The 22,015-nt window shown below is 37.6% G+C and overlaps 1 protein-coding gene across 1 annotated transcript in view; it reads right to left on the bottom strand.

Moving 5' to 3' along the window:
- RIGI (RNA sensor RIG-I) overlaps positions 1 to 22,015 on the bottom strand; it is an 80,388-nt gene that overhangs the window by 2,062 nt on the left and 56,311 nt on the right. The window contains exons 12-17 of the mRNA XM_072612731.1: positions 17,188 to 17,317; positions 11,901 to 12,049; positions 10,441 to 10,531; positions 7,732 to 7,902; positions 4,571 to 4,722; positions 1,799 to 1,942 (exon numbers count right to left, since the gene is read on the bottom strand). Coding sequence (XP_072468832.1) covers positions 1,799 to 1,942; positions 4,571 to 4,722; positions 7,732 to 7,902; positions 10,441 to 10,531; positions 11,901 to 12,049; positions 17,188 to 17,317 — 837 coding nt within the window. The remainder of the gene's footprint in view (positions 1 to 1,798; positions 1,943 to 4,570; positions 4,723 to 7,731; positions 7,903 to 10,440; positions 10,532 to 11,900; positions 12,050 to 17,187; positions 17,318 to 22,015) is intronic.

Here is a 22,015-nt window from a genome sequence, read left to right on the forward strand (position 1 = left end):
GAGAGAGTATGGAACCTCCCTTCGTTAATGCACATCTCAACCCCTCTAAAACTTATAAGCTAGTCTTTGAAAGCTGAAAACACTACCTTTAAAGCCAACCTAAGAAAGAGCCTCCAATCATCTAGTTCATATCCAACACCTTTTCAAATGGTTTTAACCACAGGTACCCAACAGGCCTTGTACTGCTGACATGGCTTTCCCTGGAGAAGGCTAAGAAAACAAACTTCTCTCTTTTCACTAGAGATATGGGACATTGTGGTGTGGATATGCTTTAATAGATTGGCTAGTCTTGCTGAACATTTTCCCTTCCCCCTTTTTGGTCTATAACAAGAGAAATCTTGCTGGATAGCAGGGTGGTGAGTTTTACATTCAGAAACTTCAAAAGAAAAGGTATAACTATGCAGCTTCCTACATACTTATCACGTGCCTTGCTACTAAAAAGTTTATGAAAAGTAAACCAAAGTAGACTAAAATAGGAAAGGCAGTATTGTTGCAATAAATATGCTAAAATATATGAGCATTTCCCCAGTAGATAAGTGGACAAAGGACATGAACAACAGCTTTCAAAATAAGAATTGTGCACTACCAATATCCACATGAAAAACATTTCAAATCTTATACTGATCATCTTGGCTAAGATGACAAAAGCTAAACAAAAGCTTTTAATTTTTAAATATATATTAACTCTTTTTTTAAAATAGAATAATGAGCTACTAAAAACTTAGATACAAAAGAGAAACTTAGGAACAAAGCAAAAGTTACATTATAGTTACCAACAAATAAAATCATTAAGTATGTCAGACCTACTACTCCCTGAAACTGAAAATACTGGAGGGGATATAAGAAGACAGGCACACTATAATTAACTGTTGGTAGAACTATTAATTCATCTAACTATTCTAGTTCAAAACCCTTTGATCCAGTAATCCTAATACTGGGCAAATGCCATTAAAAGGTTAAACACAGAAGTAAAGGTTGAAAAAATACACAAATATTCATAACTGCACCTTTATGGTAGCAAAAAACAAAGTGAATGACCCTTGACTGGGAATAGCTGAACAAATTATGGTAGATGAATGTAATGGATCTTTAATATATCTTTAATATATAATGGATACTTTAATATGACAACTATGAGAAATTAATAAAACATGGGAAGACTTATATGAACACCTACAGGAAGGAAAGAAGCAGGACCAGAACACGATACACAGTGTCCACAGTAATATACATAAAAATCACAATGAAAGGCAAGTGAATTCTGATTAATTGCAATGATCAGTCTTCATCCATGAGAAGAGATGATGAAACATAATTCCCTTCTCTCAGTAGAGTGATGAGATGAGGTTACTGATGCACAGGTAGGTGGTGCCATAGGGCATGGAGTGTCAGCTTGGAGTCAGGAAGACCTGAATTAAAGTAGAGCCTCAGACATTTACAATCTGTGTGATCCTGGACAAGTCACTGAACCCTGTTTGCCTCAGTTTCCTCATCTGTAAAATGAGCTGGAGAAGGAAATGGCAAACCCACTCTTTGCCAAGATAATAGATGTTAAGCTATTTATATGATTATTATACACCGTCAGACATGGCCACTATATTGGTTATTTATGCTTACTTGCTTTTTCTATGATACAAGGGAGGGTTCGGTTAGTTTAGGAAGATTGAAAAGGTCAGGAAATTAATATTATGTAAAAATAAAAGTTATCTATAAAAAAATTTTAAAATAAATGAGCACAGATAAACTTTAACCAACTATTGAAATAGTAACGGGGACAAGTTAGGGAAATTTTGCTTACCTCTACCACTCTAATGTCAGCTGTATGACATGCAAACACTTTGCATTTTCTACAAAGCAATCGTTTGTTGCTCTCCTCCAACTGTGGTTGACCTACTATTATATTATCTCTGACAGCTTTTTCTTGAAGTTGCAAATGATGGATCTAAGGAAAACCAAGGCATTGTTTAAAAACATATTAGTCCTCAAGATATCTGAATAACCCTATTCAGCAATGGCACTTGAAAAAATAAGGCCAGGTAGCAGTCTGACTAAACAAAATAGTCCTAGCACATAGTATGTGCTATATTACTAAATGCTTACTGTTAGGGCCTATGTCATGGGGGAAACAAGTGATTCTGCCTAGTACTCCTGTCCCTAGCTGACATTTGGCATTTCAAAGTCTTCATGTGGCCCTCTAGGACCACTCTCCGGGGTCTGCACATCCATCTTCTAACTCATCTTTGGAGGAATACTGAATGCTCACAGCCCATACCTTTATTTGGATTGTACAATCTTCTGTACCCCACCTCTTCTGTTGTGCTAAGGATAAAGGGATGTCAATGTCTGGTTCAATGCCTGTATTCCTAGTTTATTGAACAGATTGATACAGATCGGAGATCTGAGATCAGAGACTCCACTTGATTTGGAGCCAGAGGACTCATTAAAAACATAATTAGGATTCCATGCAAATTCTACAGAGAAAGTCAACCCAAGAAAGATGGAAAGCTCTCTAGAATGAAATTCTTAAAACAAAAAAGATCATTACAGTGATAAAAAAGGGCAGTTTTAAACCAATTGAGGGGCAATAGAAGGATCTGGGGATATTTAACTAAAAAAGAAGATTAGACATGAAGGGACCATGACTGCAAAGGCTACAAAGAAGAAGGATTGGGCTTGTTCTGCTTGGTCTTGAGGCCAGAACTAGAAGCAATGAGTATAAGCTGCAAATAGACAAACAAGCTTATTGTTAAGAAAAAAATTCTAGATAATTACAACTATCCAAAAGTGAAATGGGATGGCTCAGGTGGCACTGGGTTTCACCACAATAGGAGGAAAATCTGGAGAGCCACTTATTGAGTATGATGTAAGATGAACTCTTGTTCAAGTACGGCCTCTGAGTCCTTTCCAATTGTGAGATTCTGTAATTATGGAAATCCCAGTTCTGCTACTGATTACCTAGATTACTTTCGGCAAGTCCATTCACCTCTCTGGGCCTTAATGTCTCCAACTGTAAAATGAGGGAATAAAATGGGATGATCTCCAAGGTCACCTTCTGCCCTTAATCTATGACCCAGGGTCCTCTACTGTGTCTAGCAGGTATCTTTTGATTCCAAGTGATGATAATAATGATGATGGTTTGTCTTTAGCGTCAATATACTAAAATGTCACTAGATGGAAATATAACTTCATGAAAAAAGAGGTTTCCCCTCAGTAAAATGGAATAAAAAGCAAGGATTTACTTTGAAAATAATAATTTTTAAAATTCATATGTTTCCAAATTTTAGGTAGGATTTTTTATGTCAGAATTAGTTATGAAGCATATTTTATCTAAAAAATTTGTATTCTCTCCCCTCAAAAGATTAATACTTTAAATTCAAGGAGTTCTTTGCTTCGCAGTACTTTTCCAATCATCAAATCTTATTTTTGAAGCAACAACAGTACCGATATTTATTTACTGAGGGAGGGAGTCAATAGTCAAAAGAACACTGACTTTTGAGACTGAGGATGCGCCAGAAGAAAGGTAAAACAACTGTGCTGCAGAGATCAAAGTAGTATTCACTTATCCACAATTACACCCATGTCTACTTAAAAGTTACAGTGGGAGAAATTAGCCCATGAAGTATGAATGATTCTGTCTGAAAGAGACAAACTGAATTGAAAGAGAAGTGAAATTATTCTCTAGCAAAAACACACACACTTTTAATCATATATAAAATGAGGACATAGAACATGTCAATGACAATTTCTTGCTCAAACATTCTATGTGTTAGCCTGCATAAAGCCAAAAAATTTTCCCATCAGAGGGAGTTCAGTGTCTTTCTAGGGGTTCTTGGAATGAAATTTCACTAAGACATTTAGAAGAAATACTTTTTATTAGATTGCTCCAAAGTATTTTCACAGATCTAAAGAGGAACTGACTATTTAAATAGCAGTAATAAGAAACTTAAAAGGATGTGATTACTCAAGTTTAGTCTTCATGACAGACAAGGAAGGCCAAAGTCTGGGTAGACATAGACACTCTGGATTTGGGGAGAGATGATTTCAGAATTCAAAGGAAAAATAAGAATTCTTTTAATTTTATTATGAAAATTCTACAGGGAAAGTCAGTCTAAGAGGAGTAGCATGCCATTATTTGCCAAGAAAGTTAGTATGGTGTAGTGGATAGAACATTGAATTTGGAGCCTGACATTCATTTGTAGCTCCCTAACATGTTCATACTTCTCTTTAGTGACAGTAGCTCTAATCTATTCCTCATTCTCTTTTCCCCACTCCTTTCTTCTTCAGGCCAATCTATCTCACCACTCATCAATCAATATAATATAGCTTGGAAGATATCAGTGACTCCTTGGCCTATATGACAAACTCCAAAAGACTTAGCCTGAAATTCTCCTCAACTCTAGCAGACAAAGGTTAATACCTTGAATTTTAATACTTTTAATACCTTTAATAAGGAGGAAATGGAAAAATGATTCTTATAGCTTCATCAGGACCATTATCACCTGTGTTTAAACTGAGCTAGTTCTTGCCCAGGCCTTTATTGCCCAACCATTAGCCGGATAAGAAAACTCACCTTTCTTATAAATACTTCTTCATTCCATGTCTGTAGTTCTTCTATGGCATCATTCATCATTTTTTCTTTATATACATTGGTTTTTTCTTTTTCAATTACTTCTTCCTTACTAGACAGAAGGAAGCATTTGCTTCCTCTTGCTCTTCCACGACCTGTAAAATAGGATATGCCATTTATTATGCTTTCAGACTTTAAAACCAGAGTGCAATCAGAAAAGAGGAAAACAAAGGATAATGCCTACAGGCTTATCTTGCTTTATGGGACAAAGAAGCTCCCTATTTCCAGTTTGGGAAAATAAAAAATCCTTAGCTTGGTCTTTAAGGACCTCCACAATATGGTTCCAATCTACCTTTCTAACCTTAATTCACATTATTTCTTTTGATACATTTTACATTCCAGCCAAACTAAATAAACTACCAGCTGTTCTCTTATGACAACATGGGCATTTCCTGCTGCTTGTCTGGGCTATTTTCTGTGCCTGAAATGGACTTGTTTCTCATCTCCACCTTTCTTTTTTTTCTTTCATATCTTCCAGTAGCATCAATCTTCAGGATTAATAGTGTTCTTTTCCCCCTCAAATATTCCTACAATATTATGTCTGTATTATTCCCATCACTGAGTACTTTGTATTTTGCTCATCTGTGTGTGCATGTGTGTTTCCTCTAGAGTTTTATTTTATATGTATACATCTATACGTATTTGTATATATGAAACATAAATTTATACATGTATTTATAAACACAAATTTATACATATATTCACAAATATACACATAAAGAGGTATGAATATATTCATATATATATATATATAGGCACACAGATCTACATATGTATGCATTCGTACATACATATCTTCCTCACCAAAATATGAGTTCCTATAATGCCAATAGGAAATATACCATATTTTAGGAGGCAGCCAGGTGATGCAGTGGATAGAAGAGGTAAGCCTGGAATCAGGAGGACCTGACTTCAAATCTGACCTCAGACACTTACTAATGTATGACCCTGGACAAGTCACCCATTCTCTGTTTGCTTCACTTTCTTCAATTGTAAAATGAGGATAATAATAATAACACCACCCACCTCCCAGGTTGCTGTGAGGATTAAATGAGATAATAGTTATGAAGCTTGTTCCTTTCTTTTTCACCTTTTATCTCTATTTCTAGCACAGTATGTAAGTGCTGTTGAGTTGGTTTGTTGGGGGAGGGGTTGGGGAGATACATAGGCCAGATTATATGATATGTAATTTCATTAGTGTAAGTTATCTTCCTCTACCAATGCAGGCTATCACTTTCTCTGCATTTTACCTCTCAGAGAGTTCTCTGAGGCCCGGAGATAAACACCTTGCTCTGTGGTCACCTAGCCAGAATTTGTCAGACTGGACTTCAGCCAAGGTTTCCTAACTCTGAGGTGTGCTCTCCACCACAATTCCATGCTGCCTCTCAGTATTGACACACAACAGACACTTCATGTTTATTAACTTGAACCACTACCATGGCAGCATAGGGAAGAAGCGGCAAAAGACACAGCTGTATCATGTAACATCTATGTGATACTGAGCAATTCCCTTAACTACTCTTTGGACTTCAGTTTTCTCATATGTAACATGCAGGGGTAAAATTAGATATTCTCTGAGGTCCTTCCCAGCTTTAAATCCAATGAATTTCCTAACAATTAAAGTTGCTTAAAAAATGGAATGAGTTGCCTGATAATATACTGACCTCTCCACTTGAGATATTTTAGCAGAGCCAGGATTATCACCTGTCAGGGATGTAGAAAGAACTTACGTTTCCTGAGAAGATGGACTAATTGGCATTTCCCAACCTAGACCACAGTTAAACTATATGATGTCATATACCACCCTGTCTCTTAACCTTTAGCCCATGTGTTGACGTTCTGTATGGCTCAGAAGGCAGGGACAATAGCTAGAGTGAAATGTGGAGCATGACGCAGGGAGAATCAAGTAAAAATAATTTATTAATTGATTATTTTGTGCCAGGCTTTGTCTTAAGAACTTGGAATACAAAGAAAGGCAAGAAGAACAAGAGAGAATGAATCAGGGTTTTTTTTTTTTTCTTTTTCATTTACAGGCTATAAAAAAGTATCTTTAGTTGTAAAAGTTTTCCAGAACATTATGTATGCTCTGCAGAGAGGTGGCTGGGAAACACTGGACTACATGACCCCTAAATTCCTTCTAAACCTGGAATTCTTTATATTTAGAAAGGTTGGATCATATCACAGGTACAATCCTACAAAACTCAACCGGTTACGTTAAAATCCTACCCTTGGTTTTTTTCTCACAATATATTAATCAATGGTGCAAGTCCAGGACAGCTAGACAAAATTGATATGAAAAATCATATGGTGATTTTACTGTACTGTTAACTTCATATAAGTCAACAGTAATAGATAGTCCCCCCCAAAAATCATTTTGATTTTATGTTGCATTAAGAAGAATATAATGTTTAAAATGAAGGAGGTAAGAGTCTCACTATAAGTTTCACTTCTGGGTGCCATATTCAAAGAGAGACATTGACATTTTCCACAACAGTTGCAAACACTACATTTAATTAATCTCCTTATTTAATGCCTCACTTGATTTTGTTACTTAGCAAATCAGTAAAAAAAAAAAATTGTTTCTATGGTTGTATGTACCATGGAGTCCCTTATGGACTTAATATGTATGAGTGAAGCATTTCTGAAGGAAAACCTTAAAAGCTGAACTTGTTGTAAGCAACAAACAACACTGCAGCACCCTGTATATATTCTCTACATGTCTCAGTCAACCATGATGTGTTGCAAAAAAAATAGTCCACAAAATCTTGTTCTAATCTCTTCTCATGTTTTCATCAAGTCAACTCGACTTAGTGACAAAATAACAAATTTTGGAAGAATTAATTAAATAATACTAAGGAACCTTGAACAATCTGAAGTAAGGCAAGAACTAGCAACAAAAACAAACTACTAATGTATAAATTTTTACCATCTAGGTTAGTTTGGCTAGAACTTAGAGTGTGTCAGCTTTGTGATAGATGTCCTCAATTCCTTCCATGATGGTTGAGTCATAAAAACTCAGATATCATCAAGATAGTTTTTTTTTCAAACTTGAGACAAATAGTTAGTGGAAACATTGAAAACAATGACACCAAAGTTTCTCTAACCTCTGGTTTGAATCATCTTGATGACATTGCCAACATATTCATACAAAATGACCAGATTGCATTGTGCGATGTCAATGCCTTCATCAGCAACTGAAGTGGCAATCAGAATCTTGTTCTCCCCACTGGTTCTGAATGAATCCAATACACCCTTCTGTGATGGGAGAGTCATACCTGTGTCACAGTGTTAGAAGTCAAAAACAAAAATGGAGTAAAGAAAGTTCAGATTTTGAATCCCATGAAACAGACAAACACAAAATTGACCCTCATAACTGAGAGGACCCAGTTATATTAATACTGAAGTGGTCAAAAGAAGGAGGAGGACTGAGGATACTAAGAATCACATAGTTCTTAGACCATCTACATTGTTAATTTAACTCTTGAAATCTTAAATGTGAGACTTTTTGTCCAGTAACTGAAATGAAGTATCATTGTAGGAACTAAGCCACATCCATACTGACATTTAGAAGTTCTGTATGAATAGAAAAGAAGGTAGATTGGCTATGCGGAAAAAATGATTGGCAGCTTGAGTGGAAAGTGGTACATTGTTAACCGATAAGAAACTGAAATGAACTTGATGCTTTGTGAACATGGGCAAGTTACTTAATATTGTTGCGCCTTGGTTTTCTAACCTGGAAAGTAGAGAAAATAAACCTTGCAGAACACTGCACACATGAAGTTACAAGCCTGATGTAGTACTGTTGCAAGCAGATCATAGATCCAGAAGAGATGCAGAATGGACTGCAAAGACTATGTAATGCAACTCTTTCACTTTGCAGTTGAGGGTACTGAGTTCCAGGAGGTTGGGTGACACAACAACAACAAACAGCAGCATTTACATAACACTTTAATGTTTAGAGAAGCTTATTTTTTCCACTATATAGCAATTCCCATCTATTCCCCTAACCAATGAATTTAAGTAACGGAGTTTTCTCAGTGATGATAGGTTTTTTAACCTGGGCTCTGTTGAGCTTGTTCTTTTAAACACTTGGATAACTATATTTCAATACAATTGTTTCCTTTGTAATCCCCTATATTTTCCTTTATTTATTTAAAAGCATCTGAGAAAGGGTTCATAGGCTTCTTTAGACTTCCAAAGGGGTCTATGACATACACAAAAAAGTTAAGAACCCATGGTGTAGAGATTAGAAGGCTCTTTCAATTATTTTCACTGGAGATGATGGTACTGATATAAATTTTGAGTTTATTCCCCCTACATTTCTACTTAAGGTATCAAGAACAGTCTCTGTGAGGAATAATTAAAACTTTTGTTTCCGCAGAAATTATGTAATACATGACTTATGAAATCTAGGGGATCCATACATACCAGAAAGTCTTTTGACTTGTAGCAAGTGCAGGAAAATAAATAGATTGTAGAAGAAAGCAGTGATGGGTGATGTTGATTACACATTTTCACTCATCAGGCTAATCAGTGTACCTAAGAACTAACATTCTCTCCTTTGTTCTCCAAGTAAAGCCAAGAATTGCCTCTCTTTTGTCAACAATAAGGGCCAGATGAAACTAAGAGCAGTTCTCTGCCTATGGCTATTGAGAATGATGCCTGGGACACTATCCATATAGATTAGTACCAGATTATCTTCTAGTCAAAAAAGGGGAATGGGAGACATAACAAAAAATTACATCTCATACAGAAGATAATGGGCAAAGCAACTGGTTTTATCTTGTTTTGAGGTGAAAAGTTAGCTAAGTAGAATAAAAGTTAAGTCTAGCTTGGAAAGCTCATGTGTAATAAGCTTATGAATATTCTCCTCTGGGAGGACTAAAGGTTCATTTTAATGGTCATATAATGCATACAGCAAAAGAATACATCAAGGGGAGCTAGGTAGTAGGTGTATGGGAAAGCTGTACACCCTTAATGTCAATGGGGAGATGGGGAGGGATTTTGTGGTGGGGCATAGGTTTTTAAGGCTTACTTCTCTTTCTGGAAGGTGTATCTATTTTACAAGACACCCGCCACTGCAGTTGAGCACAATAAATTTGTCTTTTATCTTCACCCCTCTTGAGCCTGAATAAGTTATTTCTCACAGTCTCATTAGGTCAAGATGAATTTTTTTCATTAACATAAATAACAAAACATTAAACATCAATTATTGGCAAGGTTCTGGGGGAGGGAAGGTAGAGAGGGTAGAAAGGTCATCTGAATTTCAAGATTAGGAGTTTCTCTCATAGGTTAGGGGTCATCAGCCTTTTTAAGAGTTAAATTGCTGTTTAGTTTCTTATAGATCATATTTAACTAGACAGAAATGAAAAACATTTAATGAAAAGGGATTGATATTAACTGATTTTTAGATTAATTTGTAGTCTAGTTTGAGTATGAAAGAACCACCAGCACAAAACAATTAAAAAAATGAATATCGCAAAATTACAATAAACAAACTGGCCCCCAAAGGAGAATTATGATAAGATACTAGTTCTGTCTTTGCAGAGGTGAGAAAGGAGAGGGCTACAAGGTTTACAAGTGTGGATCATTACATATATTGTCAGATTTTTTTTCAATGTATAGATCCGTTTTGTCCATTTTTTTCTCTTCTACCTCTTTGTTTTCCTCTAAAGTTCATAAGGAATAGTTACTGAGAGGAGGAAATGGAAGAGAAAAAGGTGGAAATTAGATGATAGAAAAAATGTCAATACAATTATTTTTAAAATAAAGTTAAGGGTATACACTTATTCCTTCTCACTCATAGAAAATACCTGAATTCTGATTTCTTTTGCCACGTCCAGTCAATACAACAGGTTTTAGATAGCTTAGTTTGGGATTTTCTTCCATCCATTTCTTCAAAGCCTAAAGGACAAATTATCCATTAGTAATTATTTTCAGAGAAAAACCTTGAGCATTTTGGGTGGCCTAGCTGACAGAGCACCAGCCTCAAATCACAAACACTTGAGTTCAGGGACTGCCTTTTTTTTGTTTGCCTTTTTTGTATCCCCAGTGCTTAGCACAGTGCCTGGAACACAGTACATGATTAATAAATGCTTGTTTACTTAAACAGTAAAATAAAATTGTATACGATAAAACAATAGTGAATAATAATAATTAGCCATCTTGTTCTTCAGAAAAAGTAAGGAAACATACCTTACTTTTTTCACTGGAGAGGTAGGGAGTAGGGAATATGAAATATTCTCAGATGTGACTTTATTTTGTTTTCTTCTTTTTTCCTTTGTTACAAGAGAAGGCTCACTACTGGGGTTTGGGGAAAGGGGAAGGATTATATATACAGAAATGATTGTTATATACAAACAAAAGGCATCAACAACAATTAGACTTTAAAAATTGAATTAAAAAAATTAAATAACATAGCTAGCTCTCCATTCTGAAAAGAAAAGTAATTTCTTTAATGTGTAACTAAAGACATACCATATCAATAACATAGACATGACAAAACTTTACCAAAGCAAAGCTACTTGACTGTGAGGGGAGAAAGAAGGGGAGGGTTTTTTGGTGGATTGGTTGTTTTTTGTTTTGTTCTTCATAGAACACCAATTAATGAATATTCTTGTCTATCTTATGCACAGGATCACAGATTCAGACATGAAAGGAACCCAAGAGGTCAGCTACTCTTGTTTTTGTTTTTTGTAATGTGATTGGGGTTAAGTGATTTGTCCAGAGTCACACAGCTAGTAAGTATCAAGTGTAGGAAGTTGGATCTGAACTCAGGTCCTCCTGACAACAGGGCTAGTGCTGTATCCACCGTGCCACCTAGGTCAGCTACTTTGTTGTTCGCTTATGTCCAACTCTTTGTGTTTAACTCTTCATGATCAACTCTCTGTGACCTCCTTTTGTGATTTTCTTTGCAAAGATTAATGGAGTGTTTTCCTATTTCCTTCTCCAGCTTATTTTACAGATGAGGAAACAGAGGCAAACTTGTCCAGAATCACAAAACGTGTAAGTGTCTGAGACCAGATTTGATCTCAGGAAGATGAGCTGACTTTAGCCCTGGTGCTCCATACACTGCAACTACTTAGCTGCCACCTACTCCAGCCTCCTCATTTTATAATCAAGGAAACTGAGATCCACAAGCGAGGCCTGACTATGCCCAAGGTTACATGGGTAGTAAATGGCAGAACCATTAGAACCCAAATCTGATTCCATGTTTGCTGTTCTTTCTACTCCAAGAGTACTTCTTTACAAAGTTTTGAGAAAGATGGCTTACATTTGCCAGAGCTCTTGTCTTCACAAAGAAAATGGTCTGGGTCTCTGGGTTTTGGTGATATTGCTCTTCCAAGATGAAAGTAACCTCATCTAACTTGAGATTCTCATTTCTTGGATCTATGGAAATATCTTCCAGTTCATGAACAATTTCTGGAAAAAAGAGGGGGGGAAGATATGCTTTTTTATTAAGGCCTTCTTAGACTCAACAGTAATTAGAACATACTTTAACAGATGTAGCTCAAGAACTGGCCCTCTCAATCTCTGGCCAGGGTTTAGTGCAGCTAAGAAATGTGAGAGCCCTCTGAAGACTACAGAGAACTATATAAAACAAGTAGTTACTGGAGGAAGTCAACATGTGAAGACTATTTCCACTGCTGGCTTAACTGAGTTCAGTATGTCTTTAGGGAGTTTGGTGGTATAGTGGGACCTCATGGTCAGAAAGAAAGAATTCAAATGCAGTGCCAGACAGTGGCAGTTTGAGGCAAATGACTTAATCTGTCTGCCCTAGTTTTCTCATATTTAAAATGGGAATATTAATAGCATCTACCTCTTAAGGTCTTAAGGATAAAACAAGATATTTGTAAAGTTCTTTGCGAACCTCACAATACTACATAAATGCTAGCAGCTATTACTACTATTATATCCTTTTTTCATACAAAATATTTCTTTATAAGCTATGTTGCATACAAAAGTACTATAAAAAGCCAGAAAAATAAAGAAAGTAAAAAAATATTCTTTACTCTTCACTCTATTTATCAGTTATCTCTCTCTGGAGGTAGAGAGCATTTTTTTTTCCAATTAATTTATTTATTTTTAGTTTTCAGCATTCATTTCCACAAGATCTTGAGTTTCAAATTTTCTTCCCATCTATCCCCTACCCCTACCCCCAAACACCGTACATTGATTACCTCTTCCCCGAATATACCCTCCCTTCTATCACACCCCTCCCTTCACTTATCCCCATCTTCTCTCTTTTTTTGTAGGACAAGATGGATTCCTATACCCAATTGGCTGTATTTCTTATTTGCTAGTTACATGCAAATACAATTCTCAACGTTCATTCCTAAAACTTTGAGTTCTAACTTCTCTCCCTTTCTCCCTCCCCCCCCATCCCCACTGAAAAGGTAAGCAATTCAATATAGGCTATATATGTGTAGTTTTGCTAAAGATTTCCATAATAGTCATGTTGTGAGAGACTATTTCCCTCCATCCTACCTTGCCCTCCCCATTTATTCTCTTCTCTCTTTTGACCTTATTCCTCCCCAAAAGTGTTTACTTCTAATTACCCCCCTCCTCTCATTTGCCCTCCCTTCTTTCATCCCCCCCACACTCAACTTATTCCCTTCTCCCCTACTTTCCCATAGTGTAAGATAGATTTCCATACCAAATTGAGTGTGCATGTTATTCTTTCCTTGACCCAAATGTGATGAAAGTAAGCTTCACTTCTTCCCTCTTACCTCCCACTTTTCTCCTCCATTGAAAAAGCTTTTTCTTGCATTCTTTATGAGAGATAATTTGCCCCATTTCATTTCTCCCTTTCTCCTCCCAATATATTCCTCTCTCACCTTTTAATATTATTTTTTTACATATCATTCCTTCCTATTCAACTCACTCTGTGCCCTCTGTCTACATATGAATGTATGTGTGTGTGTGTGTGTGTGTGTGTATAATCCCTCCAACTACACAAATACTGAGAAGAGTTTCCAGAGTTACAAATATTGTATTTCCATGTAGGAATGTAAACAGTTCAGCTTTAGTAAGTCCCATATGATTTCTCTTTCCTGTTTACCTCTTCATGCTTCTCTTGATTCTTGTGTTTGAAAGTCAAATTTTCTATTCAGCTCTGATCTTTTCATCAAGAACGCTTGAAAGTCTTCTATTTCATTGTATGACCATTTTTTCCCTTGAAGTTTTTCTGGGTAGGTAACTCTTGGTTTTAATCTTAATTCCTTTGACTTCTGGAATATCATATTCAAAGCCATTCGATCCCTTAAGGTAAGTCAAATTTTCTATTCAGTTCTGGTCTTTTCATCATGAATGCTTGAAAGTCCTCTATATCATTCAATGACCATTTTTTTTTCCTTTGAAGTATTATACTAAGTTTTGCTGGGTAGATGATTCTTGGTTTTAATCCCAGTTCCTTTGACTTCTGGAATATCCTATTCCAAGCTCTTTGATCCCTTAACATAGAAGCTGCCAGATCCTGTGTTATCCTGAATGTATTTCCACAATATTTGAATTGTATCTTTCTGGCCACTTGCAATATTTTCTCCTTGACTGGGAACTCTGGAATTTGGATACAATACTCCTAGGAGTTTTTCTTTCCAGATCTCTTTCAGGAGGTGATCAGTGAGTTCTTTCAATATTTATTTTGCCCTCTGGTTCCAGAATATCAGGGCAGTTTTCCTTGATAATTGCAAGAAAGATGATGTCTAGGCTCTTTTTTTGATCATGGCTTTCAGGTAGTCCCATAATTTTTAAATTGTCTCTCCTGGATATATTTTCCAGGTCAGTTGTTTTTTCCAATGAGATATTTCACGTTGTCTTCAATTTTTTCATTCTTTTGGTTTTGTTTTGTAATTTCTTGGTTTCTCGTAAAGTCATTAGCTTTCATCTGCTCCATTCTAATTTTTAAAGAACTATTTTCTTCAGTGAGCTTTTGAGCCTCCTTTTCCATTTGGCTAATTCTGCTTTTTAAAGCATTTTTCTCCCCATTGGATTTTTGGGCCTCTTTTGCCATTTGAGTTACTCTATTTTTAAAGGTGTTACTTTCTTCATCACTTTTTTGAGTCTCCTTTAGCAAACTGTTCACTTGCTTTTCCTGATTTTCTTGCACTGCTCTTATTTCTCTTCCCAATTTTTCCTCCACCTTTTTTACTTGATTTTCAAAACAGTTTTTGAGCTCTTCCATGGTCTGAGACCATTGCATATTTATTTTGGAAGTTCTGGATTAAAAAATCTTGACTTGTAGGTCTTCCTCTGATGGTATGCATTGTTCCTCCTCATCCAAAGGATGGAAGAAAATACCTGCTCGCCAAGAAAGTAACCTTCCATTGTCTTATTTTTTTTTCCCTTCTGGGGGCATTTTTCCAGCCAGTTACTTGAAGGTATACTCTGTGGACCTGTAAGTTCTCATATCCTCCAAGGTGGCACAATCAAGAGAGAGGAGTTTACTCTTCTCCTGGCCTGCACTCTGGTCTGCGAGCAGGATTCCCTCTCTACCAGCTCCACCAGTCAGCCAGCCCTCCTCCTCACCCCTCCAGATCAGCTGCTCTATTCCCACAGGGGCTTTAGGCCAGGGCTCCAACAATGGAAGCTGCCACTGCTGAGGGCCAGAGACTGCTGAGTTCCCTTCTGACCCAGGTGAAAGAGCTTTCTCACTGACCTTTGAAGCTGTCTTTAGCATTTGTGAGTTGAGGAAGTTGGGACACACAGCTGCTGCTAGTGTCACCTTGAAGCCTGCTCTAGTCCTGTCCTTGCTGCAGCACCGCCAAGGCTGAGCTGTGCTCCACAACTGCTGTGACAGACCTTTCCTGTTGGCCTTCCAGGCTGTCTTGGGCTGAAAATCTCTTTCGCTCTGTAGTTTTGTGACTTCTGCTGCTCTAGAATTTGTTTAGAGTCATTTTTTACAGGTATTTTATGGGTTTTGTGGGGAGAGCTTCCAGAGATGTGTCCTTCTACTCTGCCATCTTGACTCCCCCCAGAGAGCATTTTTTTATCATGGGTCCTCTGGAACTGTCTTGGATCATTGTCTTGATCAGGGTAGCTAAGTTTTTCACAGCTGTTCATCATTACTATATTGCTATCACTGTGTATCGTATTCTGGTTCTGCTCCCTTCACCTTGCATCAGTTCATGTGTGTTCCCAGGTTTTTATGAAACCATCCTGTTCATCGTTTCTTATAACACAGTGTTATGTCATAATAATCATGTATCACGACTTGTTCAGTCTTTCCCCAATTGATAGGTATCCCCTCAATTTCCAATTTTTTGCCACCACAAAAAGAACTACTATAAATATTTTTATACATATAGATCATTTCCCTTTTTTGATATTATATCATTGTAACTAAATACCCTCAAAATATTAAGTGACTCAAACAATGTATCTTGCAACTTACACTTGGCAAGGCATTATTTCTATAATCTGCTTTCACTATGAGTTCAAATGTTCACTAGGCATTTTCTAGTTCTTTCTCACATCTTCATTATTTTATTAATCCTAGTCATACCTCACTGACTACTGCCAATGAAGATGTGGGTTTTGTTGTCTTTGGGTTTTGGTTTGGGTTGTGTACATTTTCTTTTGTACAGACCTAGCATTTTCCTGAAGAAATAAATTTCTAGAAAGAAAATTTCTTCTACCAATACACCTGCTCTGTGACATTTAACTTTTTTTTAATTTTTAAATCAATTTATTTGTTTTCAGTTTTCTACAATCACTTCCATAAGTCTTAGATTTTTCTCCCCCTCCCTCTCCCCTCTTTCCTAAAGATGGCATGCAATCTTATATGGGTTCTACATATACATTCCTATTAAACACATTTTTACATCAGTCATGTTGCATAGAAGAATTAAAATGAATGGAAGAAACCATAAGAAAAAACAAAACAAAACATATCACAAGAGAAAATATTCTGCTTCATTCTGTACACCGATTCAATAGTTCTTTCTCTGGATGTGGATGGCATTTTGCCTCAAGAGACCCAAGACATCATAAAAATAGGAAAAGGTCCCACATGTACAAAAATATTTATAGCAGCTCTCTTTGTGGTGGTCAAGAACTGGAAATTGAGGGGGATGCCCATCAATTGGGGAATGGATGAAAAAGTTGTGGTATATGAATGTAATGGAATACTACTGTGGTATAAAAAATGATGAAAAGGAAGAGAAAGGCCTGGAAGGACTTATGTGAACTGATGCTGAGTGAAATGAGCAGAACCAGGAGAACACTGTACACAGTAACAGCCACGGTATGTGAGGAATTTTTCTGATAGACTTAGCTCTTCACAGCAATGTAATTTTTAATCTTAAGAGAGCTGTCTGGGAGCATTTGGAGGTTTGTTGATTTTCTCAGGATTACATAATATATGTTAAAGGCCAGCCTTGAATCAAGCTCTTCCTGACTCTGAGACCAAATCTCTAACGACTCTGCAGTATTTCCTTTTGCCACCAGTTTTATGTGCCTGATACACTGATGACTTATTATGGAATTTGGGAAATGTGTCACTGCAAAGTATAGGTCCCCAGTCTTCTCTACCACTGTTCTTCCCCACCACAATCACCTACCTTCAAACTGATGAGTGAGGTGTTTCTCAGTCTCATCAAATGATTCTGCTTCTCTAAAGAATTCTTTTAAATATCTCACAGCATCTTGGATCCTAGCATCTTCACTGATGATGAGGGCATCATTGTATTTCTATTTAGAAATAAAAATGAGGACTCACTAAGTATAAGATAAATATAAGTCAAAACAACTTGAGGTTTCACCTCACAATCAAACAACCTGACAACAAACACAAGAATAAATCCTGGAAAGCAAATAAAAAACAAAACAGGCCTGTTCATGTGGTTTATGGGGATGAATTGGTCCAAAGCCAAACATTCATGTGGTTTATGAAGTGGTGAACTGGTCCAACCATTCTGGAGAGCCTTTGAAAATTATATTAAGAAAATGAACAAATGTGCCTGCCTTTTGAATGAGATCCTACGGATGGAAGGCATACACATACACACACACACGTATATATGTATATGTATGTATGCACATATGTATGTGGGTAATATACACAATACATATATGCATATACACATACATACATAAATGCACATACATATATATACACATATATATATGCATGTGTATATATATGTTACATATATACGTATGTATGTATTAGTTACCTTGATTGGGGAGTGGCTAAGCAAAGTGTGGTACATGAATGTGATAGAATACCACTATGATAATAATATATAATAACAATAATATTACTATTTCATAAGAAATAATGATCTTGTCCAACCACCGATTTCCAGAAGAGTAAAGTGACTCCTTTGGCAGCCTAGAGTACATATGGCTATCTTCTCAGAAGTATGATTTGTTGCCTATATTTATAATTGAAGGAAATGCTAGATTTCATCTAGAGGTTAATGAAAATAAAAATGCAAATTTTTCACTCACTTAAGTTCATTTTATGAACGTTCATTAAAAAAGTTAAATTTATCTACAATCCTCTTAGAAATCCATGAACTCCAGGTTAAGAATCCCTGGACCAGATGGCCTTTGCAGTTCTAAAACAGTATAACAAGAGTCCAGTTAAAATTACACGACAGAAAATAGTGGGGCTCAAATTTGTATAAACCTGCTTCTAGCAGTATTCTCTGCATTTGGAGTATGTCTGTAGAAGGCAGATATGGATGATTCAACATTAAAGATTGGCACAAGTAAGGGGAAAGGGAATGTTAAATACAAGCTGATGTTTAACTCTCTATACAGCTGAAGTTGAATATTTGTTGAATTGAATCTAAAGAAATGGAAGTCAAGGTAAGTGGTATGGATGGCACTGAAATGTCTGATGATAGAATCCAGATTGGGTAAGGAATTTAACTGAGTCAAAGGTGTGTGTGTGTGTGTGTGTGTGTGTGTGTGTGTGTGTGTTAATATACACAGTCATATGGGAAGTCTTGAATGCTGAGTGTTTGGATGATGAACAGTTATTGAATAAAAGTACTGGGGGAAGGGGATTGGGAAAGATGACAGATATAGAGGCTGTAGCCATAAAGAATGGCCATTAAATTAAGTTCAGGATTTCAGCAGTGGAACAGTGTTGTGTAATGAAGTCTGGGATATAGTCACATTGTTGGGTAGTTGGAAATCATCAAGAATCTAAGGAGGAGAGGGGGCGGAGCCAAGATGGCGGAGTGAAAGCAACGACTCAGCTAAGCTCCTGGAAAAACTCCTTTGGATATTTCTGGGGGGAGAGTCTGACCAGACTTTGGAGGTGTAGAATCCAGTGGGAGACGGACTTTGACAGATTCGGAGCCCAGGCTGGACTGGAAGGTCCACGGGAGGGATCTGTTCCGCGGGGGTAAGAGCCCGGCGCACAGCGCAGCGCAGCGCGGTCGGCGCGGCAGGGCGGAGGCGACCCGAGGGGCCCGAGAGTGGAGGGCGAGACCAGCGGAGCAGGAGATAAGCCAGGCCGAGCCAACGATATCAGCGCAACAGCCTTTGAAATCTTCAGCCTAAAGACGGGACTTCAGTGGGTCACTACTTGAACATCCAGAAGCTGGGATGCCGGAGTGATCAGTAAGTGCTCTCCCCTCCCCCCCGATGACCGTGAGGGAACCATAAAATTCTTCCCCAGATTGATCCTGGATCAGTGGGAGCAGCAGAAGGGGGCGGGTGGTCTCATAACACCAGAGGCTGGAGAGGTGGCAAAGGGGGATTCTTCCTACCGTGGTGGAGGCTATCTGGAGGGACAGACGACCCAGGGCAGAGAAAAATTCGCACTGAGACCCAAGCAAGCCTCAGCCTGGGAGACGAGCCCCAGGAGGGGCGGGAACACGCATTAGCCTCTAGGCGTGCCCCAGCCCTCCAGGGGAAAAGGGAAGACAATAGGGAAGCTGGGATCACCATCCCCCTGGACCTTGCCTTTGCCTCAGGCCAGCTGAGGAGATATCCTGAGAACAGACCACACCTCCCACACACCTATCAAGCTAAACCCAGGGTTGATCTGGGAAACAACAACAACAACAAAAAAAAAAGCCTGCTTTTAGCCTAGACAAACATCAACTGAACTTAAAAGATCTGTATCTTCTGACTGAAAGAACCAAAAGCTACAACACTCAGCCAACATCATGAATCGGAAAAAGCAGACGAAAAGTGAAAAAACCATAGAATCTTTCTATGGGGATAAGGACCAAAACACAAACACCAAAGAGGTCAGAGCTGAGACTGTACTTCCATCTGAAACCTCAGATGGGAATATGAATTTCTCGCAAGCACAACTAGATTACCTGGAACGTCTGAAGAAGGATATAAAAGAAAAACTGGCCAATGATTTTAAAACCATAAAAAAAGAATTCACTGATGAGAACATCAATCTGAAAAAGAAAATTGAAGAAATGGAAAAGGAAGTTCAAAAATTAACTGGAGAGAATAATTCCCTAAAAGGAAGAGTTAATCAAACGGAAAAGGAAACTCAAAACCTAATAGGGAAAATTGATCAGATGGAAAAGGAAACCCAAAACCTAACTGGGAAAATTGGTCGAATGGAAAAAGAAGTACAAAAATTAAATGGAGAAAATAGCTCCTTAAAGGGAAAAATTGGCCAGATGGAAAAGGAGATGCGAAAGCTAACTGAAGAAAACAATACGATCAAGATTAGAATTGGGCAAGTAGAAACTAATGACTCAATGAGGCAACAAGAGTCAGTCAAACAAAATCTAAAGAATGAAAAGATGGAAGAAAATCTAAAATATTTAATTGGAAAAACAACTGACCTGGAAAATAGATCCAGGAGAGAAAATCTAAGAATTATTGGCCTGCCAGAAACCCATGATGAAGAAAAGAGTCTGGACAATATCTTCCAGGAAATCATCAAGGAAAACTGCCCAGAAGTACTAGACTCAGAGGGCAAAATAGTCATCGAAAGAATCCACCGTTCCCCACCGGAAAGGGATCCCAAACTCAAAACCCCAAGAAATATAGTTGCCAAATTCCAGAGCTATCAAGTGAAGGAGAAAATACTACAAGCAGCCAGAAAGAAACAATTTAAATATCAAGGTCACACAGTCAGGATCACACAGGACCTTGCAGCTTCTACATTAAAAGATCGAAAGAATTGGAACCCAATATTCCGTAAGGCAAAGGAGTTGGGACTCCAACCGAGGATCAACTACCCAGCAAAGTTCAGCATAACATTTCAGGCAAGGAGAAAGTCATTCAACGAAATAAGGGATTTCCAGAGCTTCCTGACCAAAACACCAGAACTCAATAGACAATTTGATCTTCAAATGCAGGTCTCCAGAGAATCATAAAAAGGTAAACAGAGGGGAAAAAACAAAAACAAAAACTTGCAACTCAATTAGGGCAATCTGTTTACCTCCTTGTAAGGGAAGATGCTACCTGTTAATCTTGAGAACTGTGCAGCTATTATGATAAAAGGGATATATGTAGAGGGAACGGGCATAAAGTAAATGATGTCATGGCAAAAATATGATTTAAGTATGAGAAGGGAATGTAATAGGAGGTGTGGAAAGGGGGAAGCAGAAAATGGCAAATTATATCACAGGAAGAAGTACAAAACCATAGTAGAGGGAAGGAGGGGAGGGAGATGAGCATTGTTTGAGAGGTACTCTCATCTGATTTGTTCAAAGGAGGGAACAATAACCTTAAGCAGATAATCCTAACTAGCTCTATAGATAGTAGGAGGGGAAGGGGGAAGAAAGGGGAGGGTGGCTAAAAGGGAGGAAAGAAGCAATAAGAATAAAGGGGAGTAAAAGGGAGGGGGGCTAAAAGAAGGAGGGGAAGGCTGCAGGAGGAGGGGGAGAAAAGTGAATATTATTGAGGAGGGGAAGGGAGACGGGAGAGTTAAAAGCACAAATGGTGGGAAAGAGGGTGGAGGGAAATACACAGATTGTAATCATAACTGTGAATGTGAATGGGATGAACTCTCCCATAAAACGGAGACGGATAGCAGAATGGATTAAAAGCCATAATCCAACAATATGCTGCTTACAAGAAACACATTTGAAACGGGGGGATACACATAGGATAAAGGTCAAAGGATGGAGCAGAATATATTGTGCTTCAGCTCATGTAAGAAAGGCAGGAGTAGCAATCCTAATCTCAGACAAAGCAAAAGCAGAAATAGATCTAATCAAAAGGGATAAGGATGGAAACTATATCCTACTAAAAGGCACCATAGACAATGAAGCAATATCATTACTAAACATGTATGCTCCAAGTGGTATAGCATCCAGATTCTTAGAGGAGAGGTTGGGGGAGTTGAAGGAAGAAATTGATAGCAAAACTATACTAGTGGGGGACCTCAACCTCCCCCTCTCTGAACTAGATAAATCCAACCTTAAAATAAACAAGAAAGAGGTTAAGGAG

The sequence above is a fragment of the Notamacropus eugenii genome, chromosome 1, assembly GCF_028372415.1.
Source record: "Notamacropus eugenii isolate mMacEug1 chromosome 1, mMacEug1.pri_v2, whole genome shotgun sequence".
Lineage (NCBI taxonomy): Eukaryota > Metazoa > Chordata > Mammalia > Diprotodontia > Macropodidae > Notamacropus > Notamacropus eugenii.